Source organism: Alligator mississippiensis, chromosome 8 (genome assembly GCF_030867095.1).
Source record: "Alligator mississippiensis isolate rAllMis1 chromosome 8, rAllMis1, whole genome shotgun sequence".
Lineage (NCBI taxonomy): Eukaryota > Metazoa > Chordata > Crocodylia > Alligatoridae > Alligator > Alligator mississippiensis.
Genome location: NC_081831.1, coordinates 68,975,151 through 69,001,958, shown reverse-complemented (window position 1 = coordinate 69,001,958; position 26,808 = coordinate 68,975,151). Strand labels below are relative to the sequence as shown.

At 40.2% G+C, this 26,808-nt stretch overlaps 1 protein-coding gene across 1 annotated transcript in view; it reads right to left on the bottom strand.

Moving 5' to 3' along the window:
• The window catches only part of SMARCA1 (SWI/SNF related, matrix associated, actin dependent regulator of chromatin, subfamily a, member 1), a 62,784-nt gene that overhangs the window by 2,707 nt on the left and 33,269 nt on the right, over window positions 1-26,808 (bottom strand). Inside the window, exons 17-22 of the mRNA XM_006275640.4 lie at window positions 26,033-26,143; window positions 25,759-25,872; window positions 18,481-18,603; window positions 14,333-14,465; window positions 13,391-13,509; window positions 12,833-13,045 (exon numbers count right to left, since the gene is read on the bottom strand). Coding sequence (XP_006275702.1) covers window positions 12,833-13,045; window positions 13,391-13,509; window positions 14,333-14,465; window positions 18,481-18,603; window positions 25,759-25,872; window positions 26,033-26,143 — 813 coding nt within the window. The remainder of the gene's footprint in view (window positions 1-12,832; window positions 13,046-13,390; window positions 13,510-14,332; window positions 14,466-18,480; window positions 18,604-25,758; window positions 25,873-26,032; window positions 26,144-26,808) is intronic.

The window sequence follows — 26,808 nt, the reverse complement described above, 5'->3', positions numbered from 1 at the left end:
TAAGAGACAGGAAGTCAATAAAGTGAGCAAGGAGGGAGATGTTGTGGCCAGAGTTTATGATCTAAACAGACAAGACAGACACTTTCATCTGTAAAGTGTTTCTTTCCCTTTGGCCCCTTGCCCTGTACAGACATTTGGTTCATGGGTCTTCCGTACACAGGACAAGAGTTTTACTGGTCAAATTGTCATGTTAGTAAAACCTCCTTGAAGAAGCCAGTCAGAATCACAGAAGAGATTTCCCAGCATTCCCTGAAATGAAAAGTTAGTTTCTTCTGCAAAGTTTCTAGTCTCAGTGTGAAAGTAGAGAGAAAGGGCAGGAGACCTACTGTGAAGCCAGAACCAATGCATTAAATTGAAAAAGAAGGCATTAAATCAAATAGATAAAGCATTTCTTTAGTGGACATATAGGACTCTGAGGACATTCTGGTTCTTTACTGCAGGTTTTCTAAAGCCTTGCCTTAGAAAACAGACACTGAACCTAGCTGTCAAATGGACTAGATACTGAAATAGTTCTTGTGAAGGTTTATGAGGAACCATGGTAGCAACATGTTATAAACCACATAAAGCCATTCTTATATGACTTTTGACAAAGATTTTTGTTTTACCCTGCAATTATCTAATTATAATACAACACAAATCCCTTGAATCATGATCAAGGTTTCTGGTTGCTATTTTGGTTAGAATCTTTCAGAAAACTCAGATTCATGGTAAGATTGAATGGATGCAAAACACAAACATATCTGGCTGAGATCCTGCCTCTTAACTAATCTGGATGAGATTCTGCAGTTGATATATAGAGATATGCCAAGGCAACCTAAAGGTGAAACTAAAGTAGTATGGCAGTTATTAAAACTGAAGAGCAGCTACTTTCTGGAATTTTAGAAGCAGTTAGCCACTGGACATGTAGGAATTACTGCAAGATTTCTTAAATGTTTTGACCCTAGAAACAAAGCAAACAAAACCTGCCTTAAATTATTGAAAGCAAGAGAAAGCAAGCACAAGCATCTATACATAGCTGTATGGCACCTCTCTTACTGTGCCATCATTTAGTACTTTCTTTTGGAAGTACTAAAAAACAGCGCAATAACAGCCCGTATTGCACTGTGCCAGCCTCACACACTTCTTTTTGGCCGCTATACCGCCGAAGCAATGCACTGTAACAAGGGAGCGCATTGCTATGGCAATGTAGCAGTGGCATCATGGTTTTTGCAAATGGTCGCTACGGCGCTGTAGCACATTGCTATGGCGCCATAGCGTCTTGTGTAGATGCGCCCAGAGAGAAAGAGAGCGAGTGAGAGAGCGCATCTGATGGAAAAAAATTAACTTTTATTGAGCTTCATGGAATATACAACCTAAACCCATTCATTTGCTATTTCAATTTCCTCATCCCAAGGAGAAATAAAAAGTTAATTTAGCCCCAAAGAGATAAGTAAAGTAAGAGACCTCTAGGAGGGAACCCTTCCAAGAATCTTCCATGTTTGAATTAGTATTTACTATAGTATCTAGGCCCACAAATGTTGATCTGAAAAGACATGAAGGCCTGACAGGACTACTAGTCTTTTGACTGGTGAGTCTTACTTGGCTTTCCTGGAGGGAAGCATTCTTTAATCAGTAAGTATTTACCGATGCTTTTAAATCATCACCAGAAATCTGCTACCCTGAACAGCAAAGACAAAAACCTGTTTTGACAGCTAGTTAGCTATTTCTCTTTGTGAAAATAGGTTACTACTCTACCATAGAATACCATAATTGTCATTTTTCCAGAAGGTCTAACCCATGCAACTCCGCAAGCCTGTACAAGACCGGATGTAGGCAGCATGTCTGTCATGGTCCTGTTCTCCAACATCCTAACCTTACCAGGTGAGGGAAGAAAAGGTCTCCAGATAATTCACAATTTTTCACCTGCAAAGCTAAGGAATCCGAAAGGCGAGTCATGAGATTCAGGCCAACGATAGCTCTAAAAACTACAGTTATTCCAGGGCAGGGGTTGGCAACCTACAGGCTGCAGGCTGGATCCAGCCTCCAGGAGTTCAGGGAATCAGCAGCATGCTCCAGCCAGAGAAGCAGAGAAGGCATACCCAGGGTCCTACTGTCTGCTATGTTTCATATTCCCTCTGGAGTATCTGCTCATTGCTGACGAGGAGTGGAACGTGCAGAGATTAACGACTTATAGTAGGAGCTAGAAGCATTGTCTGGGGCAAAGAGCTGTTCTTTGTTCTTCAAGTATGAAGCCTCATGGATTCCACTAATTGGCAACTCCCGTGATAGTGGTAGGATTGAGATCATGTGAAATCAAATTGAAATTATGATATAGCCATTTCAAATTTGGCATCTACTCTGGCTGCCATAAAATTTTGTTTAACAAAGATCAGCAGATTACTCCTTATACATCTCAGAAACTGGCATATTTCTGAAGCAGGACTGCACTGCATGCACTCTAAGGGACTATGTCTTGATGTCTGGAAAGAAGTTAATCGGTTAGTTGGTACAAAGAAAAAATGCACGGAGTAATCCATTTGGAAATTCTCCAAGGTGAGATTACTTAGCCTTTTGATATGCCTGATATTGCCACAGAACCAAAGGCCAAAGGAGCTTAGTCTTGTCAAGACAGTAGAAAATAGGACACCGGAGACATCCAAGTTTGTAGCTTCTCTTAACCCTGGGAAACACTGGGATTTTCTCCCAAGGCTACATGCACAGCCACAAAAGACATCGGTACCTAAAGGAGAGCATTTTTGCATTCATTTGATACTTACACACCTGAAGTAAGATAAACAACATTTTTTTTAATTTTGTGCCTCAGGTGAAATTTGCCAAATCAGTTCCAAATTGAACAGAGCTCAATGGTTCAAGTCTGTGTGATGCTACCACTGGCAAGTATCCTCCCCCCCAGACTCTTCAGCCTGGGGCTTCAAATATTCCCAAATCCACAGCAGGCATCATACATGCAGGCCTCAAGCATGGAGGCCTGGGGGTTCAGATGCCCCAAGGCTCACTTGGCCCTAGCCAAAAGGCCAAAGGAGAAAGCTAGGGAGAAATCCCCCATCTCCACAAAAACAAAAGTGTGTAGCCAAGATCCTTCCATTGGGCGACTAGAGTAGATTCCCACGGGGGGCATGTGCGCAGCACACTGGACAAGTCTCCGCCCTCAACTATACAACCCCATTGGCTACAATACTGCCACTGCTTGATCTGAGCCAAAAGGCCGCTAGGAACGTGCTAGTCTGGAGCCTCTCCTGCCAGACTGCTTGCTCCTAGCCAAAAAGATAAACAACAACTCAAAGAAAACGAGTGTTTCCTGGTCTTAAGAGGTTTACAGAGAAGCCAGCCTCTGTTACGGTCAGAGAATGAGCCCTGTAGACCAGATGATATGGTTCCATGGGCTAGGGGTTGAACACCCCTGCTTTAGACAGTTTCTCCAGTATTACTGTCCCAAGCCAACATTACTTAGATCAGTAGGAGACTGGACATTACAACCAGGTCTTATCATTAAGAAATATTCAAAACACTGGGGGTGGGGCTCTGTTCCTGTCCTGATACCATCTGCAGTAGGAACCCTTTCATATATGCATCTTCTATCAGGAGAAAAGAAAGGGGGCAGGCCTCAGCTACCTCCACTGTACCCAGCTTCACTCTTCTTCTAGGACCCTGAGAGGCCTTCTTGGTAGGTGGGCAGAACAGAGGGACAGAACACAGCTCCACGCCCCCCCGGTCATCTTTTAGCTTACTTAGCAAAACTAAGTTATCTTGTATCTTTCACTGACCCATCTCCAAAGGAGGAGCATAAATGACTGCCACAATGGGTGCCAAAATCAAAGTTCATGTATGGGACTCTACAGACCTCCAGGATTGCTGAAGGACAAGCTCACCTTCATGGATGACGAGGGAAGAAAAGGTGACAAGGATGATCCACGAAGATTTCCTTGTCCCCCAACAATCCTGGAGATGTATAGAGTATGGGAGCAGAAAACTCACAGCCAATCTCATTTTTTCCTGTCCCTGATGAAACAATCCATAAGGAGGATTGTAAAGAATTATTCCCTTCATGTTCCCTCCCTCGGGCTTCCTCTATATGGGGAGACTGTGCACTAACAAGATTAAGGTAGTTTGTCTGCATCCTCCCTCACAGGGTTTAAAATGTCTCTTTTAGTTTGACTATCTTTGTAAATAGATAGAGCTTTTACTGAGGCATTTCAACTTCTTGACAGGGAGATTCAAGATTATTTGTACGCTCCAAACTGATCGTAACTTCCTGCTTGTTTATATTCAGTACATTACAGACTGATTGGCCATCTGAATAATGCACCAGACTTTAGGACAAGGAGTCTTAGACTATGTCTTTAAAGCAGTTAGAAAAAGTATCAAAGTTATCTGTATGAAATTTCTTTCCACTTCATAGGCTAGTCTTTGTAGATGGGAAAGATTCACTACAGAATCCTATATTGCTATGAACATTTAGGATTTTAAAGAATGAATATTTTCCCTTTGGGTGCTTTTAAACTTTGATGAAATCACAGCAATGATTTCAATCTGAGACCCTGAATGGGCTTTTGCCAATGACATTTCCTGGTCCTTTGAAACTTATCCCTATATCTAAGAATATAGCATTGATACCATTGAGGAAACATACTCAATAATAACCATAAAATACAGATTTTCGTAGGTCACTGCACTCCACCAAAATACCATTGAAGTTATTTTTTCCTAACAATATATAATAATCATGAGATGATGAGTTTCCTGTGTTCTAACAGCAGCGATTTCATAGGCTTTCTTTGCCATCTAAGACTGAAAGCTGTAAATCATCCTCAGGGAAGAAAGCATGAAGTGGCTTTCTAGTTCCCAGGTGGAATATTCCTCAATTCAGGGACTTTCCCAAGTTGTGTAGCTGCTCAGACCTTAGCTGGCACACTTTTGTCAGTGCCCACTTTAGGATGGCTTACTTGCCTGCCCAAGGAAGCATCTATGTCAGGGGTTGTCAACAGAGGGTATAAGTACCCCTGGGGGTACTTGAGAAGGCTCTAGGGGGTACACGCGGGCGGGGACGGAGCACTGCCACACACCAACCCGCACTGCGGCCGCCCACCTGGCCAGACATGGAGGGTGGGGGAAGCTCGCATGCAGGAGTTGCCATCATTCTGTGTTCAGCTAATCTATGTTGTTTCTATATATACATTTTGCCACCTTTGGCAAACCTCCTTTGCCTCAGTTGTCATGTGATCTATCTAAACTAGAATGTGATCTCTTTTTCTTCAAATTATCCTAGAAATCTTGAAGTACCAACTTGACCCACCATCTCCATCTCTAAGCTGATGCTCTCAAGCGTTAACTTTGACCATCTTCTATGCATTCTTTCATTTCGCTGGGCACTTTTCAGCCTGAGAAACTCACAACTTTGGACAGAAAAATTGTGATTGAGAACGTGCAGAAAGAATCTTTGTCAAGTATCTTAACACCACGAGACAACCTTTTAAAATGGTGTACCCATTTTTTTAGCAACTCCTGCTCAAATGTTTCATTCTATTACATGCAGTTTTGCTAAGGGAGTATTATTAATTACTTAAATTTTGCCATTCACACTTAAAGCCCACCTCCCACTAAAGTAGAGTCCTCAATATGCTGGGTACCATATAAACACTAAGTGAAACATACCTTGCCCCAAAAATTTATAATCTAGACAGACAAAGAAGATAAAAAAAAGGGAGAGATGCAAGTAAAATGGTGGTTGCCAATACATTAAATGCATTTTGATGTTATTTATGTTTTTCTGAATTATCATGGAAGTCTAGCAACTACAATCACAAATAGATGCCACTGTTCCACATCACAAATCAAATGAATCCTTTGCTACATTGGGAAAATGTTGGCTCCTTTGTATATATCTTAAATCCAATTAGAAAGGGCTTCTAAAAGTCCTTTTTAACCTGAACTTACATACTTCGGACACAAATTGTTTCTTGAACGGTCTCCATAAACAATGTTAATAAAAATATGGGGAAATGGATGAATATTCCTACATGACTCAGCTGGATTGCTGCTGATTCAAATTATCTTCAGGAATATCCTGCAGATTAGGAATAAACATTTCCATAGGTGCATCACAAACTGCAGTTTATGATAACATGACCTGACTGGATTATACAGTTAAGCTTCTCCTAGGTCCACAGATACAAAAATTATAATTTCTACCTTGAATTTTATCTTCAACCACTGGAGCTCTCATATGGACTAATCTATATCTTTTCCACTATAAAGAATATGGAGTAGAAATCTAAGCACCTTTCATCTTGAGGGAAAGGCTCTACAACTCCTAGCTCCAGATTCAAGATTTCCTTCAGCGTGGCAGAGAAAGAAAAAGGATTTTGCTTCCTCCTATCACAGCTCCAAAAAGCTAGGATTGCAACAGGTAAGACAAGGAGCAATGAACCATTATTGCATGTACAACTGAAGGTGAATTTGACTTAAGAGGAAAAAAGGTATCAAGCCCAGAACATGTGTAGAAATGTCTGAACTGTCTCTCTTGTTTACAGGAGAGGGGTACAGCCCAAAGGTCATCAACTGGCAGGAGAAAGATGCTGCAGAAAAAAGATTTTAAAAATAAGCAAAAAAAATATTCCTTCACAAAACAGCTCTGTGATTTAGAAGGTTGTACTATTTTCTACTCCCACAGTACGCACCCAAGTAAGAGAACAATAATCATTACTAAACCTGTATACTTAAATAAGGTTTTTTGCAATTAAGAAAAATTAGTGTTAAGAAAAAAAGCTAGAATTTTATAGGAGCTCTCAATCTGTTTGTGAACTTGTATTAGGTAGGCCATCTGCTTTTGGAATAAATAAATGAAGCAAAATCTACATTTGTTTTCTGAAGAGAAAGCTTTGAAAAGAAATGAATAGGTAAGGCAGAAAATGGGAGAAAAATAGGTTATTTATATGGAATTCAAGAGACATCTAGTGGCTGGTAAGATACAGCACTTTTTCTTGTACAGACATGTAACAAGTCTTAGAATTAAATTGCCTTGCCTATCCTGCTTAATACTAGTTTGATTACAGAACTCCTAAGCGATTTTAAATTCTGATATATTATTAATGTTCTCAAGAAGTTTTAGTAAATATGGTAGATGTTTTTTCATTAAGATTTGTGTCTATGTTCGCTTTAATTACTTCAGATATTTCACTAAATATTCTTGCAAATTTCTCCAGAGAAAATGAGTTTTGGGAAATATTACAGACAGTATATAATGTAAAAAATAGTAAACATTTCAACAAAAGCCAAGATTTTTGTAAGAAACAAACAAATGAAAATATTCATTCATCTGCACTAACAATTGTCAACAATTTCATCGTGATAGAATTTTGAGAAGATAAAATAATGAAATATATTAGAAATAATGTCTTTAAAAGCATTATTTGCAAAAAGGAAGTGGTAAATTATTTATAATTTGAAATTAGCCTTGCGTGCCCACCTCTGCTCTATCAGGCGTTCTCTTGCAGCCTTGGCCCGGACTATTGATCTTGTCTGTCCCGGGCCTGCGAGTGGACCCCAAAGGCTACCCCGGCTGACATCCGAGGGTCCCCTTAACTTGCCTGCCACGACTTTGAACGGAACCTCAATGGAGGGGTTCCCCTTCGAGGCAGCCTCCAGGGTCGTCACACTTCTCAGCGGGCACTCACGGGGCTCCGACCTCCCCTACACCCCGGCCACTCACCACCTTCAATCGCAGGTCTTCTGGCCCTTTAGCGTTCCTGGTTCCTCTCGGTCTCTATCCTGGCCTCCCGTGGCTCTCCAGCCACAGGTCCCTAGTGTCCCTGGGCCGCGGCTCAGGCGTGAAGACTCCGAGGCCCTTCGGTCCTGGACTTGTCTATCCCATGTCCCTAGCTCCCTATTCCAACCACACTGTGACTCACCGTGCGATCCCCACCACCATGACTGCCGAAGAGATGTGACTGGCGGGCCCAAAGGAATATAAAGTACCCCTCAGTCTACGGGCTCTGTGTTTTCCCAGTGCCTCAGTGCCCCAGACCTGGTTGCTTGCCCCACTCAGGGCTCCTCTCTCTCCCCTAGGCTCGACCCTACTCCAGGGATGGCGTCCCAGGTCCTATGGGTCGCAGCTGACTCTTTCGGGGATGCTGTGGGCCCATCTGTAGGCTCCCTTACTCCGTTAACCAGCCCTGCTTAGGGTCTTCTGCTGCTCCCCCGCAGCCATCCCAGTTGGGGTTCCCATCGGCCCCGCCCTCGTTACCTCTTCTCTGGGCTTCCCCGTAGATGCTCTGGCTTCCCAGGCTCTCGTCTCCTCCTCGGGTCTCCCCACTCACCGCTGCCCCTTCTGTCAGCTTCCCTGCCGGCTCTTCTACTGGCTTCTTGGCTGGCTGCTGGTCCGCTCTTCTGCCAGCTAGCCAGTTGGCTCCTCCGCCGGCTTCTCTGCCGGTGCTGGCTCTGCTGCTAGCTTCTCTGCCGGTGCCGGCTCTGCTGCCGGCTTCTCTACTGGAGGCTTCACCAGCTCTACTGCCAGCTCCGCTGCTGGAGTCTTCACCGGCTCCGCTGCCAGCTTCTCTCCCGCTGCCGGCTCTGCTGCCAGCTCCGCTGCTGGAGCCTTCGCCAGCTCCGCTGCCAGCTTCTCTGCCGGCTCCACTACTGGCTTCTCTGTCAGTGCCTCCACTGGCTCCGCCCCCATCTTCCTGGGCTGCCCGACGCAGCGGCTGCGCCTTTCAGGCCGTGGGCTTCCCTGTGGAGCCTCCGCTCACTGCCCTCCTTCCTGCGCCCTCAGGGCCGCCTTTTGTGTCCGCCGGGTGGCGTCTCCAGGTGACGTCATCCGGCCCCAGCTGGATATGAGCGCAGCTGATGAACCATGTGGGCGGTTTCTCTGTGCACATTTCCCCACACCTTTCAACCCCTGCAGGAGGTAAGTTGGGACTTTCTTCTATTTTGGCCTGGGGTTCTCCTGTAACCCCGGCGCCCCTGGGACACCTTGTTGTCCTTGACCACTTTGCATGTTGATGCTACTCCCTGACAGTTTCTTTCCTTGTAAATTTCTAGGCAGCAGTAGGAGAATGGTTTAAGAACAACTCATATCAAAAGACTAAAATTAGATAGTAAGGGCAAAACACCTACTATACCCACAGGCCCTTCAATATCTTACTAAGACATTGTAGGACAAATTTCCACCCACACATGTGGCCACTGACACCTCTCTCCTTGAAAAGAGGAATGTAATTGGTTGAAATACTGGAGCTCATAATACCCAGGATTTGAGACTAGAAGATCTAATGACACATTCCAGCCTTAATATCCACAAATACATGAACAACTTGTATAGATTCAAAACTTATTGTACTCTGGTCCCATGCTTTACTTCACTGGATTCATCCACAGAAGAGCAACATGCACCTCAGAAATAAACTTCAGTGGAAAAATCCAACATTATTCAATAAGAAATTTAAGACAGTTAATACAGTAGTTCCCATCACTTAAAAAGACCTAATGAGGGAAGTTACTATAGTGTTAAGAGAGTGATTGAATGGCTGGGAGATACAGGAATGGAAAATGTTTCAGTTGCTTCCCCTCTAATTACAAACTACTATGAGAATAGCCTGACACTGAACAAGATTTCATAGATTTCATAGACATTAGGGCTGGAAGGGACCTCAGAAGATCATTGAGTCCAGCCCCCTGGCCAAAGGGCAGAAAGTCAGCTGGGGTCATAGGATCCCAGCAAGATAAGCATCCAGTTTGCTCTTGAAGGTGTTCAATGTAGGTGCTTGAACCACCTCCGGTGGCAGGCTGTTCCAGACCTTGGGGGCTCGGACAGTAAAGAAATTCTTCCTTATGTCCAGCCTGAAACGTTCTTGTAGTAGTTTATGACCGTTCAACCTAGTCGTCATCCCTTGGGGCGCTCTGGTGAACAAACGCTCCCCCAGATACTGGTGGTCACCCGATAAACTTATAGGTGGCCATCAGATCACCCCTGAGCCTGCACTTTTCCAGGCTAAAGAGCCCCATGGCTCTCAGCCTGTCATCGTAGGGTCTGCTTCCCTGACCTCTGATCATGCGCGTGGCTCTTCTCTGGACTCTCTCAAGCTTCTCCACATCCTTTTTGAATTGTGGAGTCCAAAACTGGACGCAGCATCGCATTGCAGGCTCATGTTCATCTTGTGGTCAATGATGACCCCCCAAGTCTCTTTCTTCCATAGTGCTAGCCAACATAGCACTGCCGAGCCTATAAAGATGCTGCGAGTTTTTCTTCCCAAGGTGGAGAACCTTGCATTTATCAGCATTGAACACCATCAGATTCTTGTCCACCCACTTGCTGAGCCTGTCCAGGTCAGCCTGGATCATCCGCCTGTCTTCTGGTGTGGATGCTTTGCCCCAAAGTTTGGTGTCATTGGCGAACTTGGCCAGTCCGCTTCTGACTCCAGTGTCCACATCATTCATGAAGATGTTGAACAGTATGCGTCCAAGGACAGAGCCTTGGGGGACCTCACTGGTCCCCCAAAGCTCAAGATGATAATAACCATTTACAGTCTTTTTCCTAATGTGGTGCCTCATTTTTATATAGTGCCCAGAGGCCTGGGTGTATAGTTTGTAAGTGAATCCTAATGATACAGGATCAAGAGACTTAAAAAGGGCACCCCACTAGGCCCACAGTCACTTGAATGGCAGAAGTAAAAAAAGAAAAATAATCCAGGTTTGCATATGTAAAAGTACTTAACTCATCCTACCTCATAGTGGCATTTAAGGGCACTAATGGTTGGCAAAACCCCAGAGATAATTTCAGTAGGGAATATATAGTGACTCTCTTCTCTTGTACCAGTCAGCTTTTTGAGTAGGCTCAGTCAGAGAGACAGAGAGAGAAGTTCCCAACCCATGCTTACCGCAGACTAAAACAAGCTTAAATTACAGGCAGTCCTCAGACTTATGACAATTGGTTCCTGAAAACCACGTCTTAAGTTGAAATGTTGTAACTCAGAACCAATTTTTGCATGAGAAACAATGTTATAAATGGGAGACTGGTTCCTGAACCAAGGCCCGATACCCTATTTTCACCAGAAATACCCCAGAATTTTGTACTCGATCAATTATAGATGAGTAATATAGCTACATTAATGTAGTTATATTGTAAATAGCAATCATATTGATTTGGAATGACTTATTTGAGGTGACTTTGCTGGACTGTTTGAAAGGCTCTTGGTTGGACTTTTTGAAGGGTTCTTGGTTGGAGACTTCTCAGGAGTCTTGGCGGCAGGTTTTTCTGGAGTCTTGTCTGCTTTCTTAAAGAAAATATCCAAGCAAGTTTAGACAGATGTTCTCCAGGGAGATGAGCAAAGCAGAGAACTTGTTCACTGGCGTGGCGTTGCATCAGATCAAAGTCAAAACTGACGTCATAAAGTTGAAACAAGGTGTCAATTTATAAACGTTGTAAGTGTAAAACATTGTAACTCAAAATGTTGTAAGTTGAGGACTGCCTGTATTCAAAAAGTTTATTACAATGAAGATGCTGGAAATTCCTTTTCAGTACAATAATTTCCATTTTCTTTGTATTGGGCCCTTTTCCACAAATTTTATTCAGATAAAACTTCCACTGAAGTCACTGGAAGGTGTACCGGCTCAAAGGTTGTAGAACTGATTCAACAGTTGCATAAGAAAATTATACTTTCTTGTTCTAAGGTTGATATACTGATATTTTGCGTGTGGTAACCAAATCTTCCCCTAGCAACACCATTTGCCAATCACGTGTCTAAATTCAATTACAGTGGCTCTGTTCTCCAGATAGAAAAAGAATACAGATGCAAAGTATTAATTTAATTGATACTGTTGTCTAATTGGCACTGTTTCTGTCTCATTATGAACCAACTGTTCATAAGGGATTCTAATGTGATGTGATCTGTGTTAAATGTTGTGAATTTTTAAAAACAACAATTATGGAGGAGAAACTGGATGTAAGCTTTATTTCATATAATCATCTGGCACAATGGCGCTCAACCTCCAGCCCACAGAGCTGTGTCATCCAGTGTGTAGGGCTTCCCCGCTGCCAAATTTCCAGATCTATGGGAGCCCTGAAGGTGAGATGATATGACCCCATGTGCAGAATCAGGCAAACACATGGGTCAGTCCACAGACGGACTGTGACAGGAAGGGATAGGCTTGCCATACAAGGTCCGTTCGCATCTGGACCCAGCACAACAGATTGCACCTGTACACTGACCCCACACTGGATCAGGTCCACAGACTGACCCCACCCATGGACCAGCCCCATGCCACTCAGTCGGCCAATGGGGCCAGAAGGTTCTTCTACCACTGATCTAGCACAGAGACTGATTTTTTTTACAAACTCTCAGCAACTTTTCTGCACACTGTAGTCTTAAATTACTAAGAAAATCTATTATCCAAAAAATTACTGTTATTTTATATTTCAAATGTTCTTCAGCATTTGAGATACCATCAACTAACTTTGCAAAGTGATTCTGTTTTAAGATCGATTACAAACATTGTTTGGGTTATTTATTTTTAGTGCAGAATGAACTACAGATCTGTATAAGCAGTCTATCTTAGTAAAAAACCCTTTGGCTTACATGAAACCCTTTGCCAGTTTTTGTAAACTGTTTTCATTTCATTGCAAAGTGATGTTTACATGTACTGGGGAAAAAGACCACTACATCTTTTACTAAGAATTGATAGTAAGAATACAGACCAATATGCCCATTCCCATACCTAATTATTTCCTACATTTCACTTTTCTGCCAGAGGTCTAAACTCCATATAATTGTGCTTAAAAAGAAATAAAAAACATTACCTAAAAAAATCTTAGCCCTAGGTAATTGAGGCAGATACATACCATTGCAGTTCTAGACTTGATAAACCAGTCGAACCTGAACTGGGGAGCATTACGCACACACTGCCTTAGTTCTTCATATACATTTTCTTTGTCAAAGCCCATCTTATGTAACATGCATATCAAGAATCTATCTTCTTCTTCTGTGTAGTTTTTGCCTTTATTTGTTCCATACTGAATTCGCAGCTGATGAAAGGGCGCTTTATACCTTGCAATCTGAATGCAAAACAAAAGCAGGGTTATTAGATTTATTTGTAAACATGCAACTTTCAATCAAGAATTCATCACTTCACTATTGTAAGCAACAGGAGTTACAAAATACTGTTATATTGAGCTTTTCAAGCAGTTTTTTAATTAAATACTATTCAAACCACAGACAGGGATCACTTCATCCACCAGTGAAATCCAGCCACCCTTAGTGTGAAAAAGGCAATACTACCCCATAGTTTTCTTTCTGAAGAGAACTGAAAGGTACTGCATCCAACTTTAACTAGAGGCAGAATTTAGTAGCAGGAAATCAATGGTAAAAACAGTTCACAGAACAAAACAAACTATTATTACTTTGGCATCCAAAGCTTTCTTGATACTGATCCTTCGTTGGATTCTTGCCTCTCCTCGCTCAATCTGAGCCATGATCCTCTCAATGTCCTGCAATTCGTTACAACGTTCCCAAAAAACAGCTGGCAGAAAAATATTAGCTCCATTAAATCCATGAAATAAATATTTTAACTTCATTCTTCTTTTATTCTATAATAATATACTATTTAACAATGCAGCTTTTTGTTACAAGATAGCTGAAGTTTTACCAATATTCTTGCATTATATTTTCTGAGAAACAAGCTAATAGACATGGTTAGTGTCTACTGATAACATTAGAAGTAATTTACAGCAATACTCTGCCACAGGAAGAATCCTAGTTTCAGTCTCTGAGTTGTCTTCAGTCTTAGCTCAGCAGCAATTTTAAGTATAACAATTCATTCCTGAAACACCAAGTCAATTTTAAACAGCTTTAACAAGCCCTTGAAATTCAAATTTTAGGAAAGATATACTAATGAAATAGAAGAAACGTGTAAAATTGGAAGGATTTGATAGAAATTGGTAATAAGGTCAAAAACTATAAGTTTGGCTGCTATTTTGAGGAAACAAAACTGTATTTTTTCATCAAATTTGTTATAGCTACTGCACAATTATTTAGGTTCTAATGCCATTGATATCTACTCTTACCTCTGACTTTATTGTGTAAAAGTACAGACAATAATTGCAAGTAAAGGCCTCAATTCTAAAAAAGGCTTCTGCATGCACTTATCATTACAAGAAAATAAAATATGTGAAAAGTTTTCAGTCAGGGTCTAAAAATGAAACCTTTAGGTCTCCAGCAAACTTCTCTTTTTTCTAAGTGCCATACTTTATAAATAGGGGTTAAAAAAAAAAATCACGGAACAAAATATGAGATGGATATACAGCTATTATTTTTAAAAGATAAATCTGACATCATCAACAAACCTGAGTACTCAATGACTTCCTCAGGTGATTTTCCCTCCACCTCACGGGCAATATTATCTATATCATCACGTCCATATTTCTCATTAGCTTTAATAAACTGGTTGAAGTCTCTCTTGTTCCAGTTTGTAAAACCCTAGAAGCAGTGAGATATAAAGAAGTCACTACAAGGTGGAAATAGATCTTTTGTCTTAAGAGTATACCATTTAGTCCAATTATTAATGCTTCAATACAGTGTCACATAATTACAGTGGTTAATGGTCTTTAAGGATTTCCATAAACTTCTATTATCTAGAGGTTATTAGTCATAAAAATTCTAGCATGTTATTTTTGTGCATGTCTCCTTTTGCATCAGTAAGAACATTTTCTTTTCTGCAAGTAGAATTTTTCCCACAAAATAAACTCAATCCACACCCAATGGATTTTAGCTTATATTACACTTGTACAGGTACAAGTAAATAAAATGACAGGGAAGCACCTGGCTCCATGTGTCTTTGAAAGTCTCCCAAGCACCCTAAATACCAAATGCAATAGCATCTATTCAGAACATTTACAAACTGTGAATAAGGCAAGCACCTGGACGGACGCAAAAGTGTGCCAAGAAAAGATCTCTAATCTGACAAGATGCAATCAAGTGGAAATGCTCTTCAGAACTGTCAAACAGCAAACTAGTTATGTTTCTAGAAATGCAATGAAAAATATATAAAAGCTACACAAGATACAGTGCACAAAAACATTATCCAAAGATGATACCTTATGGTTTAAAGACAGAACCAAAAAAGAAATATCAAAAATAAGCGAAAAAAAAACAACAAAAAACCCACAAGCCTGAAGGGTTGTTTGAAATGAATTGAGCTGCTTTCATCAAAGAAATATCATTCACAAGTAAGAAAAATTGTCAATTCTCCAAACAAACAAGCTGAGTCCAAAACTTCACAGGTTCTATAAACAGTCCCATATCCACAATACAGAAATTCTACTTTAAATACAGATGCTAATACCAACGGGTACATCAGCAGAGGCCATGAATGGCACGTGACCCCCAGTGGCTGGGGGGGGCACGGCTGCACCCGTGGCGGTGGGAGCACGGTGGCAGTGAGCAGGGAGCTCCCGCAGACGCCGGCAGCACCGGCAGCGGTGGGGGTAGGTTGGCAAGAATCGATCACAGGTTGACAACCACCCCCAGGCGCCACCAGCAGTGGCAATCATGGACTACCGGCAGTCGCAGTCACGGACCACCGGCAGTCCCGGCAACGGGGTGGCAAGCAGCAACTGCCCGCAGGCACCACCGACAGTGTCAGTGGTGCCTTTTTGCAGAGGGTACACTGCCATGCGCCCGGGGTGCACGTGAACCCGCGTGCAGGCCCTATGCGTCGCCCCTGGCAGAGGTTTAAGTATTTACTTTTTTTATAGCTGGTGAAAATGAAAGTACTAGACAAAACTGTGACCTTGCAAATCTCTCCTAAGGATTTTCTCCATTATACCACGCTTTTAGTGCAATAAATTCCTTTTCCTAGAAGGTAAGTTTCTGAATTGTAAAAGTCTATGAAATTCTGTCACACAAATCTTCCTCTGGAGCAGCAGTTAATATCCCAAATCATGTGGACCATCATCCAGAAAAACAAGAAACTGTAACCTGCAGATGATAAATCTATCTACCAATATTTGGTCAAGATGAGTGAGATTTGAAACTGTGTTTTATTATGCTACACATACATCTCAATTATATGTACAGAATGAGGTGCAGTTACGTAAATAGTATAATTGTAATGATGTGCTTTGGACTGTCAAGTGAGCCATATCAGCCACAAGATAGATTGGTAGAAGTCTTGTGATATATATGTGTTTATTTATATATACAAAAATACGTATTTTTGAAAACACACGCACAAGCTAGGTTCTGAACTTGTCACAACTCAGGAAAGAGACCTTGGAGTTCTTGCAGACAGTTCTCTAAAATCATCAGCTCCAAGTGCAGAAGTGACCAAAAAAATAAAAAATAAAATGATGGACATCATTAAAAAGGAATTTGAAACTAAAACTGAAAATATCATCATACATCTATACAAATCCATGGTGTGCCCACACCTTGAATACTGTTGACAGTATTCAAGCTGTGGGCACAGTATACTGTCTCGGTAGTACTGCAGATCTTCAAGCAAATGGCAGGGACCGGTTCCGGTCCCTGGATCTCAGTAAGAATGTAGTAGAACTAGAAAACGTACAAAGGAGAGTAAGATGATCAAGGTGATGGAGCAGCTGCTATACCAGGACTCTTAAAAAGGCTAGGACTCTTCAGATTGGAAAGAAGGCTGAAGGAGGATATGAGAGAGGTCTACACTATCACAAAGGGTGCAAACAAAGGGAATAGGGAATTATTATTCACCAAGTCCCAGAATTCTAGAACTAGGAGGCACCCATTAAAATTAGCAAGAGATATGTTTAAAACTTATAAGAGAATGTAACTTTTTTGCAACATGCAGTTTACCTGTAAAATTCATTACCACAGGAAGCTGCAGAAAATACAGTATAGCCAGGTTCAGAAAGGGACTAGACAAATTGATAGACAAGATCCATTACTAGCTGTTAAACAGAACAAAGAAATGTATCTATAAACTAATAATAGTAGATGCAAGGGAGGGAATGAGAGAGGTAGATCACCCTGTTCATATGCTCTTCCTCTAAAACACCCAATACTGCCACTGTCAAACTGGGCTAAATGGACCTTTGGAGATTTGGATCCCCTTGTCTGACTTTAATTGTGTTTGGTAAAAATGAGTAGGAGAGAAAGAAATCCACAATGGTGTTTAATGGATGCATTACCAAGTCTCGGTACTGCTGCAGATCTTCAAGCAAATGGCAGCTAACTGAAGTAAGGCTGAAGAGAAAAATGCTCAAAGGCCTCAAGAGATCAAAGCACCTGAAGAAATACACTTCTGTGGCCAGAGAGAACAATGTACTGATGGAGAAAGTCTTGCAACGAGGAAAAAAAACCCCACAGGCACAGTAAGCCTAAGTGAACCTTTAGTTAAATATCTTTTAAAATCCATAAATACTACATTTGCTGGCTTGCTTTTTTTTTTTTTTTTGGTTCTTATAAAAAATAACCTATTTGAGTCTATTTACTCAAAAAGTGTCTTACCACAAACAAAATCAGTAGCATAAATGCTACAATCTGAACAAATAACCTATTTAGAAAAATCGTCTTAATTTTATTTATTTAAAAAATAAAGTGCTCAATACTGATTTCTTAATGCTCTGAGAACATCCAACAAATGCATGGCAAGTTTTACATGCAATAAGAAAAACGGAATTTAGCTTTGGAAGTGACAACAAAAAAGTAAAAGAGCTGCATTTCTAGTATTAGAGAAAGTATAATGGAGACTTGTTTTGAATAACTAAGAGGTAGGTATTTTACAATTCAACAGATTTGGTTATATCAAGTTTATTCTTTAAATGAATTATTATGTAGAGTTCAACTGCCTTCAGGTTTAGAATTACACTACATTAAAAGGGTACAAGAGCTTGCCAAAGAGTTTTTTTTTTTAAGAATTAGGGACTTTCCTTTTAGATTAAGCGAGTCTGCTAAAATGCAGAAATAAACATGCTCTAGCAGACTCTAGCATCACGTTTCAGCATCCCTGAAAAATGGCAGCGGGGCACTTTGCACTAAAGCTCGTTGAAGGAGCTGACACATGCGATGACTGGCCACTTTTAATTAGTGTAGCTCACTAATTAAAGCACCCTCCATGCCTCCCAAAGCACGTGTAAAAATGCCCAAAAAAGAGTTCCACTAATTCCATTAGGACTAGTTATTCTGAATAGGGAAAGAACAAGTTAAATGTACTACATGAAGCACGATAAACAAAAGAAGAATGAGCATGGTTAACTACAGAAGAATTGACAGCTAAATGCAGCCCGTCCCGCAGTTAGACAGTAGGGATATTTTTCATTACACCTAGCTGTTTTTATGTCTGCAGCTTTTCAAATTCCACAGCCTTTTAACATCAGTTTAGTGTTACTAGATACATTTATCACTGCCAGTATTATGAACTCCCATTTTTATAAATAGACTGCAATCTTCCACGTATTTCCACCTTTGTTTATACAATACTGAACAACAAATACTTCAACTACTCTTATAATTTTACTTGAGTGAGAAGCTTTTCTTTTTCTTCAGTTTCTTCTGGAGTAAGAGGTGCAGATTCATCAATCTTCTTTTGTTCCTCTTTTTGTGCCTGAGCTGCATTTGGGAGGTCAGGATTCCTAGGGACCTAAAATGAGCAGTAGAGGGATGAACAAGCAGCAATGAAGAAGATTGTTAAGGATTATAAGTACATACTTAAATCACTCCTGCTTTACAATTTATAAACACGTTAAGTCTGACAGGATTGATGCAGCTCTCGATAACTGAGTATGTGCTACAAAGGAAATACTTCTGCTGCCTTGATACAGTGGGAGTAAAAATATTTTTAAAACATGCCATATAACTACCAGAACATTTTCTTCAGCTGTTTTTACAATTTACAGAAACATCATGAGGTTGAAAATATTACCCTTGCAGGCAAGGTGCACATATCAAATCATAAGCCGATCATTCTTTTTTTCTTGGCTTACAGGCTTTTGTTTCATTGTAAAATAAACCTCACTGGTAAGAAGCCAAAGGATTTAAGTTAATTAGATGTCTAAAAGGTAAAGGAAGTCATATCAGAAGTGCTGTAAGACAACAAGAAAATGATAAAAGTACCTTCTCCATTGATTAGAAAGTAAGGTAGATATTGACCTTTACAATTATTTTTTCTCACAGGAATAGAACAATACAACCCTTATTTTCTTCATGATGATCTAAGACTTACATTTTTTTTTAAATAACACTGCTCACCTTCCTCACACAAAGGTCCTGTGTCAAGCGCACACTGGCCTGACCTAAAAATACACTGGAGGGGGTAGACCCCAACACTTAACAAATTTGTCATCAAAGTCAAAGAAACAATGACAAATCACACTAGCTGAGAATCTGCACAACTATGTCTAACAGAGAGTGAATACAAATGTATACAGCACCCAATTTATAAATTATATTGGTTACTAACTAGACTATAAAAGTATAAAACCTTGCCAATTTAAAGAAAGAAGAGTATGGCATTAGATAGAAAAATGTGCTAGATGTGTGGCCCTATGTCCCTCCCTACCCTGCTGCAAGTTTTAGATTTTGTGACCTTTATATTTTGTATTGAATTCTGAGTAAGACAGAAATAAAATCACATCAAGTCTGATCTGAACATGTGACTACTGAACATACTAAGAAATATTTCTTCACCTCATACTCAGACCTCTCATCGATAATGAAATTTATGTAGGGCAAAATCCTCAAAATAAATCTTTGTGGTTGAGCAGCATCCACTATCTCTACTTACGATGAAGGATGCTTCTACTGGGTACATGTGGACTTGGTAGCCTGTTGCCTACTCATCTTACTGCTCCAGTCTATGTCTGTACACTCTGTACCACTCTAAATCTTCTTCCCTGGCACAAAGGTCCACCACACCTCTTGTACAATCACTCTGCTCAGGGCCTGCCTTCACATGGGATACAGAACTCCAGCAGTACTCACAGCAAATTGTGCAGATCTCTCTCATCAATACATTTCAACAGCAACGAACAGTGCCCAGTAGTGAGCTTGACCATTATATGTATTCTGGCATAGCAAAGCACAACAGGTGAATTAAGAATGAAATTTAAATCCCAGCTAACAAACATTCATGCTTTTGTTGGTTTAAATTAGGGCTGTCAAATGATTTAAAAAGGTGATTGCGATTAGTAGCACAATTAAAAAAAAGTCACAATTAATCAGCAAACTGATCAACTAGCTAACAGTGCTGTACTGACTAGTTAAAAAATGCCATATTATGTCCTGAGCTTTGTTGCTCCAGAAAAAAAAGAATGAACCATATAGAAGTAGGTTTTATAACAAAATTTTAGAAGAATTCATTTTTTCCTAATAACAAAGTTGTAATATGTTGTAATAACTAGTATTCAGTATAAAAGCAGGAAGAAAAAACACAATTCTGTCCATATTTCTAGCTGAAATTTTAGGACACTTCTTGCAGAAATATAGAGTGCTGAATTAAATGTAATAGCACATGAAATGAAAGCAGTAACCAGAGGTCAGCTCATACCAGTTCAGTTCTGCTTCTGCAAAATTAGTTGCCTACAATGATTCATTGCCAAAATTCAAAGACAACAGACTTCCATTTATCAACTCAGTTTTTTCTTCTTAACAGATTATTATTAAGATCTCACAAAGAAAGAATGCTTTCAATATTTTTTCAGCTACAAATAAAGAAAAGATTTCTCAGTTGAAAGCCCAAGTTAGACCTCTTCTGGTAAGAATTATGCATTAATGTACATAGTTTTCAACTAATAGGCATAGATTTCACAGGATAGGTTTTGGCCCACTGCTAATAATAATAATAATAATAATACAGTTAAACTGAGGGCACAAAATAGTGCACTTCAATAGTCTACCTAGAAATGGAGGTCCACAACTGCATTTGTGATCAGAGACGCTTGCAGTTGACAAACCCGCTTTGAATCTGATGCAAGATGAAGTTTCACAATTGATTATTAAAATATGGTAATTACAGCCACTCTCCTAGACTCAAGTTCTCCATTCCAGCCAAGGATAATTTGGCAACGAGTCCAGAATGGGAAACATAAAAGCAGCTTTAAATTACTTTAGTGCTCCTCCAATTCTGTGACTATCCAGATGCTTACTCAAAACCCAAAGACTGATAATGAAGCTCAGGAGGCTATGGCAGCCAGGGATCAACTTGGTTCTGGTCACAGCTCCTTTTTTCCTGATGTAGCAGCTGAAAGGGGACAGGTGTCATAGGAGCATTTATGGTAGTGAGTTCCTTTGGCAGCTAAAACGATGATAATTATGTGGCCTGTTAAGCAAAGTTTAGAACAACTTTGCACTTTGAACAGTGCAAAGCACTCCTAATGGACTGCTGAACAAAAGCCGTTTGGAGAGAGTTCACCAGAAGAGAGTTTGTCCCTCCTGAAGCAACACCAGGGGCAAATGAAGATTTTTTAAAACAGTGGAAAAGAATTACAATGAATAAGCAGGCAAAATTTGAAATAGCAGTTCTATTATTGCATTTGTTTGTCAAAGATTCATTGCTATTCATAGATAGCTAATACAGCCTAGTACTGGAGTGGTGGTGGAGTATAAGACTAGGATTGGCTCAGCGAAGACACACAGTGCCAAGGAGGGAAGGGAAAAAGGCTAAGACCCAACAGGTAGGAAGAAATTAAGGTCAGATAAGAATCCAAGATGCAAAGTAAGAACAACACATGCAATAAATGATGCAGGAATCCTATGGACAAAATATAATGTGATAATGTAATCACAAGTCTATCTTAATATATATGCAGAAGGACCAATTAAGGTTGCACATGTATTTCTTGAGTACTTGACCTTATCTCAATGTTCTCTTAACATATGTGCCACAAATGGTACAGGCAACCTCTGTGTGGTGCACTGCAGATCAGGACTGGGACAGGCAGCACAGCTGCAGATAGGGCAGGAAGTAGAAATCAAAGCAGCAGATCAAACAGAGAGCAGAAAGAAATAAGCAGACTGGGCAAGGGAAGCCAATGGAATAGCGCTTGTGGAGGGTGCCGAGCCAATTTTTGCCCTGCCTCATAAAAAAGGTTGGCTTTCACTGTCTTATTATACATGCAATATATATTTAGCTCATTTAATTCTGACTTATAACTGAAGTCATATACTAATAATGTCTTCCGTCCTCATTGTTGCACCCCTAACATCTATCCACAGATTTTTCTCTCTGGACTTTATGTATGTAGATGCTTTAGCTTTAACTCTGCTAAGATATAAAACATGACCCATACACAGTCTGTTGGTCTTCCTAGCTTCCATGATTATAACATCCTGTTTACACTGGATGATACAGTAACCGCTGAATACAGATAAATCATTACCTCTTTAAATTGCTTCTGTTCATGCAATTGTTTATGTGAGCTGTCTACATAGAGACAAAATGAGTGTAATGGTTACTGGGCTTTTCTGAAGTCTGTAACAGTACAAACCCAGAAACATCAAAAATGTACCAAACTCTGGCAGGCAAATGGGAGCAAAATAAATTTCTCCTTAACATGTAGAGATAAACGGAGTATTTTGATAAAAGTAAAAATATACTGGATGTGACTTTTGTGCACAGGTTTTAGATTTCAATGTAGTTACTCCTTAGGTTGCTGACAGAAATGACAGTTTGTCACACAATCAGCCACTGAAAGAGTTCAACAGCTGCGCATTAACAGAATTGCACAACTGCAGAACGCTTTAAACTGCCCAATTGCAGGACAATCTGAACCCTTATTGCATGAGGTTCAAATAAAAACACTCCAAAATTGAGCACCTTCATTAATGTCTGGCAGCATGGCTGGGGGCAGGGCTCTGCTCCATGCACTGTCTTCAAGACAGGAGGGGGGAAAAGGGAGAGGAGTGAGTTTGGTCTGTGGGTTCCCCAGACAGCACCAGAAGGTGGGGCGGGTGGGCTGGAGGACCTCAAGGTGAGGGACTCCAATCCAATCCACCCCCACCCCCACTCCAGTGCAGCTGGGGAAACCCCAGACTGAACTCACTCCCCCTGCCTTCCCCCCACTCCCATCTTGAGAGAGCACAGGAGCTTGGAGAGGGAGGTGGGGCTATGGGACAGACACTGAAAACATGCAGCTTCTCCCCACAATCAGCTTCATAAGACAACCTTGTGATCCAACAGCGAATGTCTGTTAGATCAGGAGGGTTGGTCTAACTCATGACAGTTTCTGTGAAGTGCCATGAGTTAGACCAAGGAGGAGCTGCACATCTGTCAGTGCCCATATTGTAAAGGTGAAAGAAGAGGATCAATCCCAGTCTTCAGGGAATTCCTCTCTTCCACATTGACTTTTTCAATGAAGAAAGGAGTATAACATTGACAAAAAACACAAAGTGAAGAAAACCTTAACATATTAAAGCAAGTCTGATTCTTTTCTTTTTTTTGCCTTCTCTTACAAAGCAAGTACCTGGCACCACTATGAAATTAAAAGCAATTATCTTTAACTATACAAATGCATAAAGGTATGGCAATATCCAGCTGAAGTCAACAAGGTATTTCCTTTCATGGCATTTTATGATGCTACACAATTGGCAAAGCACAATGCATACTGATAACTTTTCATCTTTTCTCTAAGTGTCTAATACCGACGCTCCAAACTGCTGCAGAAGGGAAGAAACTGGACTAGACCCATCTATTCTCACTGACCTGTTCTAGAAGGCCCTCTGCTCTTACATCAAGACAACTTGAAAATGGTGTCTCCCTCCTACCTAAAGCAGCAAATGGCATCTGTTAGTTAACAAGGTGTGCTCAAGATGCTTAGTGTTTTTCAAACCATAGGGCTAGCAGACCTGGAGAGCTATCAATTCCTCCTAGGCAAGCTCTTAAAATCAGGGCAGTAAAGTAAAAAAAAAAAAAAAAAAATACAGATTATTTTACTTACAAGGCAGCCAAAGCTGACTGAGCAAACGATTACAACGTTGTTAATTTGTTATACTTGTTATGTTCGTTTTAGCTTAGAAGGCAAAATTATTTGTCGATATCAGAAATATATTGACCATTACTACAAAAATACACTAGGCACCTCTCCCACACATTTACAATCTACACCAAGTTAATTCTTTTTTCTTATTTAATTCCAAGACAGACTCCTACATATATAAAAGGGGAAGACTAATAGTACATACATGCTTTTTTCACTTTAAGTGGAACACTACAGCAAAGTTTAAGAAACTTCATAAGCTGGATTCTACTACATTACACAGCATTACGATTAACATACCTGACTCCCCTCAGTCTCAGCCTCTGAATTTTCCCACATTAAAGCCTGTTACTAAATTTGCCTTTCTCCAGAACCTCACCTGTTCTCCATGAGTTCTCAAAAATTATTGTCACTGGCTGCAATACCTCTTCCTTCCTTTAAAACTTACATGAATTTCATCCAGTCCTGCTGATTTAAATACATTTAATTATCTGAATATTCTTTTACCTGCCACTAATTGATATCACCTCTTAACATTCCTTATTTCTTACTTCATATTACAAAGATCGATGCTTCTTTCATCCATGTTCCAGAGGCTTGAACACATTAACTGTGGAAAACCTTTGCTCCTTTTTTTCTTATTTAGTACTAGTCTTCTAGAATCCTTCCCATTTTCCCTCCCAAGTCTTCTTTTATAGACATTTCCTACTTTAAGTTAAAAAACACTCCCTCTTACTAATATTGTATTGGGCCTTCTCATCACTCTGATTCCATATATGCTGCCACATACTTCAGTCTTAGTATTTCTCACATAAATATCCTTGTATAAGCCCGTTGATTATTTGATATCTATTTAGTTTTAGCAAACTGCTTAGCTTTAGCTTCTTTCTGTGCCCTGTTTAATTGCAACTGGCCTAATTTTTGCATGGAGTTACATGTGTAAATAAAAGAGTAATTCCACTAATGTCAATGGAGTTACATGAGAGTAAAACCAGCGTAAGAAGAAAATCAGCACCTGCGCAGGAAATAAGAATCATCTCCCCCTTCAGTTTCTCTGCTTCCCTTGAAGCCAATGCAGGAAGGAATTCAGCAGCTAAGGCCTAGTTAGATAACTCAAACAATGTTTGTGGGTGGTTTGAAAGTGATACACTGAAATTAAATATATTTATAGTATTAAAGCATGATAACTGTATAATATTAATGTCTTAATATTAACACACTGCATTTTTTTTAAATCACAAGACTAAGTGATTTGTTAAATTTCTCTAATTTTTACAACTCTGTGTTATAAAAGATGGAGAAAATACTGTTTAACCAAGCTTACAACAAAGGAACTTTAGATAAGCATCTGAAGTTGCTTCAAATACTTACTGCATAAGACACAGTAGCCACTATAAAAAGACCGATTTCATACCCCAGAAGGTGACTTTGCTTTATTCAAGCATGCCTTTTCCCAACTTGCATCAAACATAAAGCAGTTTTAAAAGACCAAGAAAATATACGAAACATTAATCTTTTCTTCATTTGGTCCATTCCACCTAGAAATATGTACTAACCTACCTGGATATGTGGTTTGAAGGGAAGTAAAAAAAAAACTACAGATGTAATAGAAACTGGGTTTTTAGCATTACTAGCAAAAATGCGTAACTTCCACACAAATATAAATATGAAGACCCTAAAATACCTTATTGAAACACATTTTCTTTTGCTATTGTTTCCATTTTTCTCTTTTTGTCCTTAAGTTTACTTATCCTCATTGTTACAATAAATATGAATGCTAACACATTCCATTCATTTGAAAAGGAAAGGAAAATTATTACTACCTTATAGCCTATAGTCTTACGATAGTACAGAATTTCTTTTTCCAGAAGTTCAAACAATCGTGGTGGAAAAAACTGGAAATCTTGAATATTTGGCTGTTTGGGGGGTCGTGGAGCCTTTAAAAGAATATATGTGTATATGCATTAACATGATACAATTTATACTTCAATTATTAAACTGCCACAGTTCAGAATAGTGGCAACACACAACTCTGTAAAATATATGCTAATTTTACTACCTGAAGTAAGGTAGATATTAAAAATCCACGTTTTTTACCTTGGGAATTTTTGGTTCACTAACACGTAGGGCTTCTCTAAAATACGCATCCACTGCATAATTAGCTTTGCGCTCTCGTTTTGGAGGCTCTATCCATTCCATCATACTCATCTGCACGCAAACAAAAAATTTACAATTTAAATAGCTCTAAACGTCTTTCTGATATCCCAAACAAGGTTATTTTAGGAAATTTAGGTTGAAAAGTCAAATGAAGATGGTGCACAAAAGAAGCAGCAATATTTTTATTGAAAACACTAGTAGTTAAGTTCATGGCTTAGCATTAGTTGATGCTCCCACAAGTTTCAGGAGCATGAAACACTTGACAATTACATTTTAAACATAGCACAGGGATTTCATGGTGGTATAGAAGCAAGCCAAAAAAGTAAGTAGGCAAGGTATTAGGGATGTGCAAAGTGGGCCCTATTCATTTCAGATTCAGCCCGAATCAGGGACAGTGGTTTGTTGATTTGGATCACTGTCTCTGATTCGATTTGGCCAAATCTGAATCTGAAGATCCAATGCTGATTTGGAGAATCAGTGATTTGGACACAGACATAGCTTTAAAAGTTTTTTTTACATACCTTGAGGTAGCAGGCGCAGCTCATGATCACTGCGATGCTGGAGTGCATGAAGCGTCCCACAGGAGTGCGGGGGGGCCCTCCATGTGCTCAGTGGTAAAACTGGAAGTGAACCAGAAGTACTTCCGGTACACTTCCGGGTCTGCTGGGGAGCATGCTAGAGGCCCCCCACCCCGCGCCTCCCTGGCTCTGTGTTTG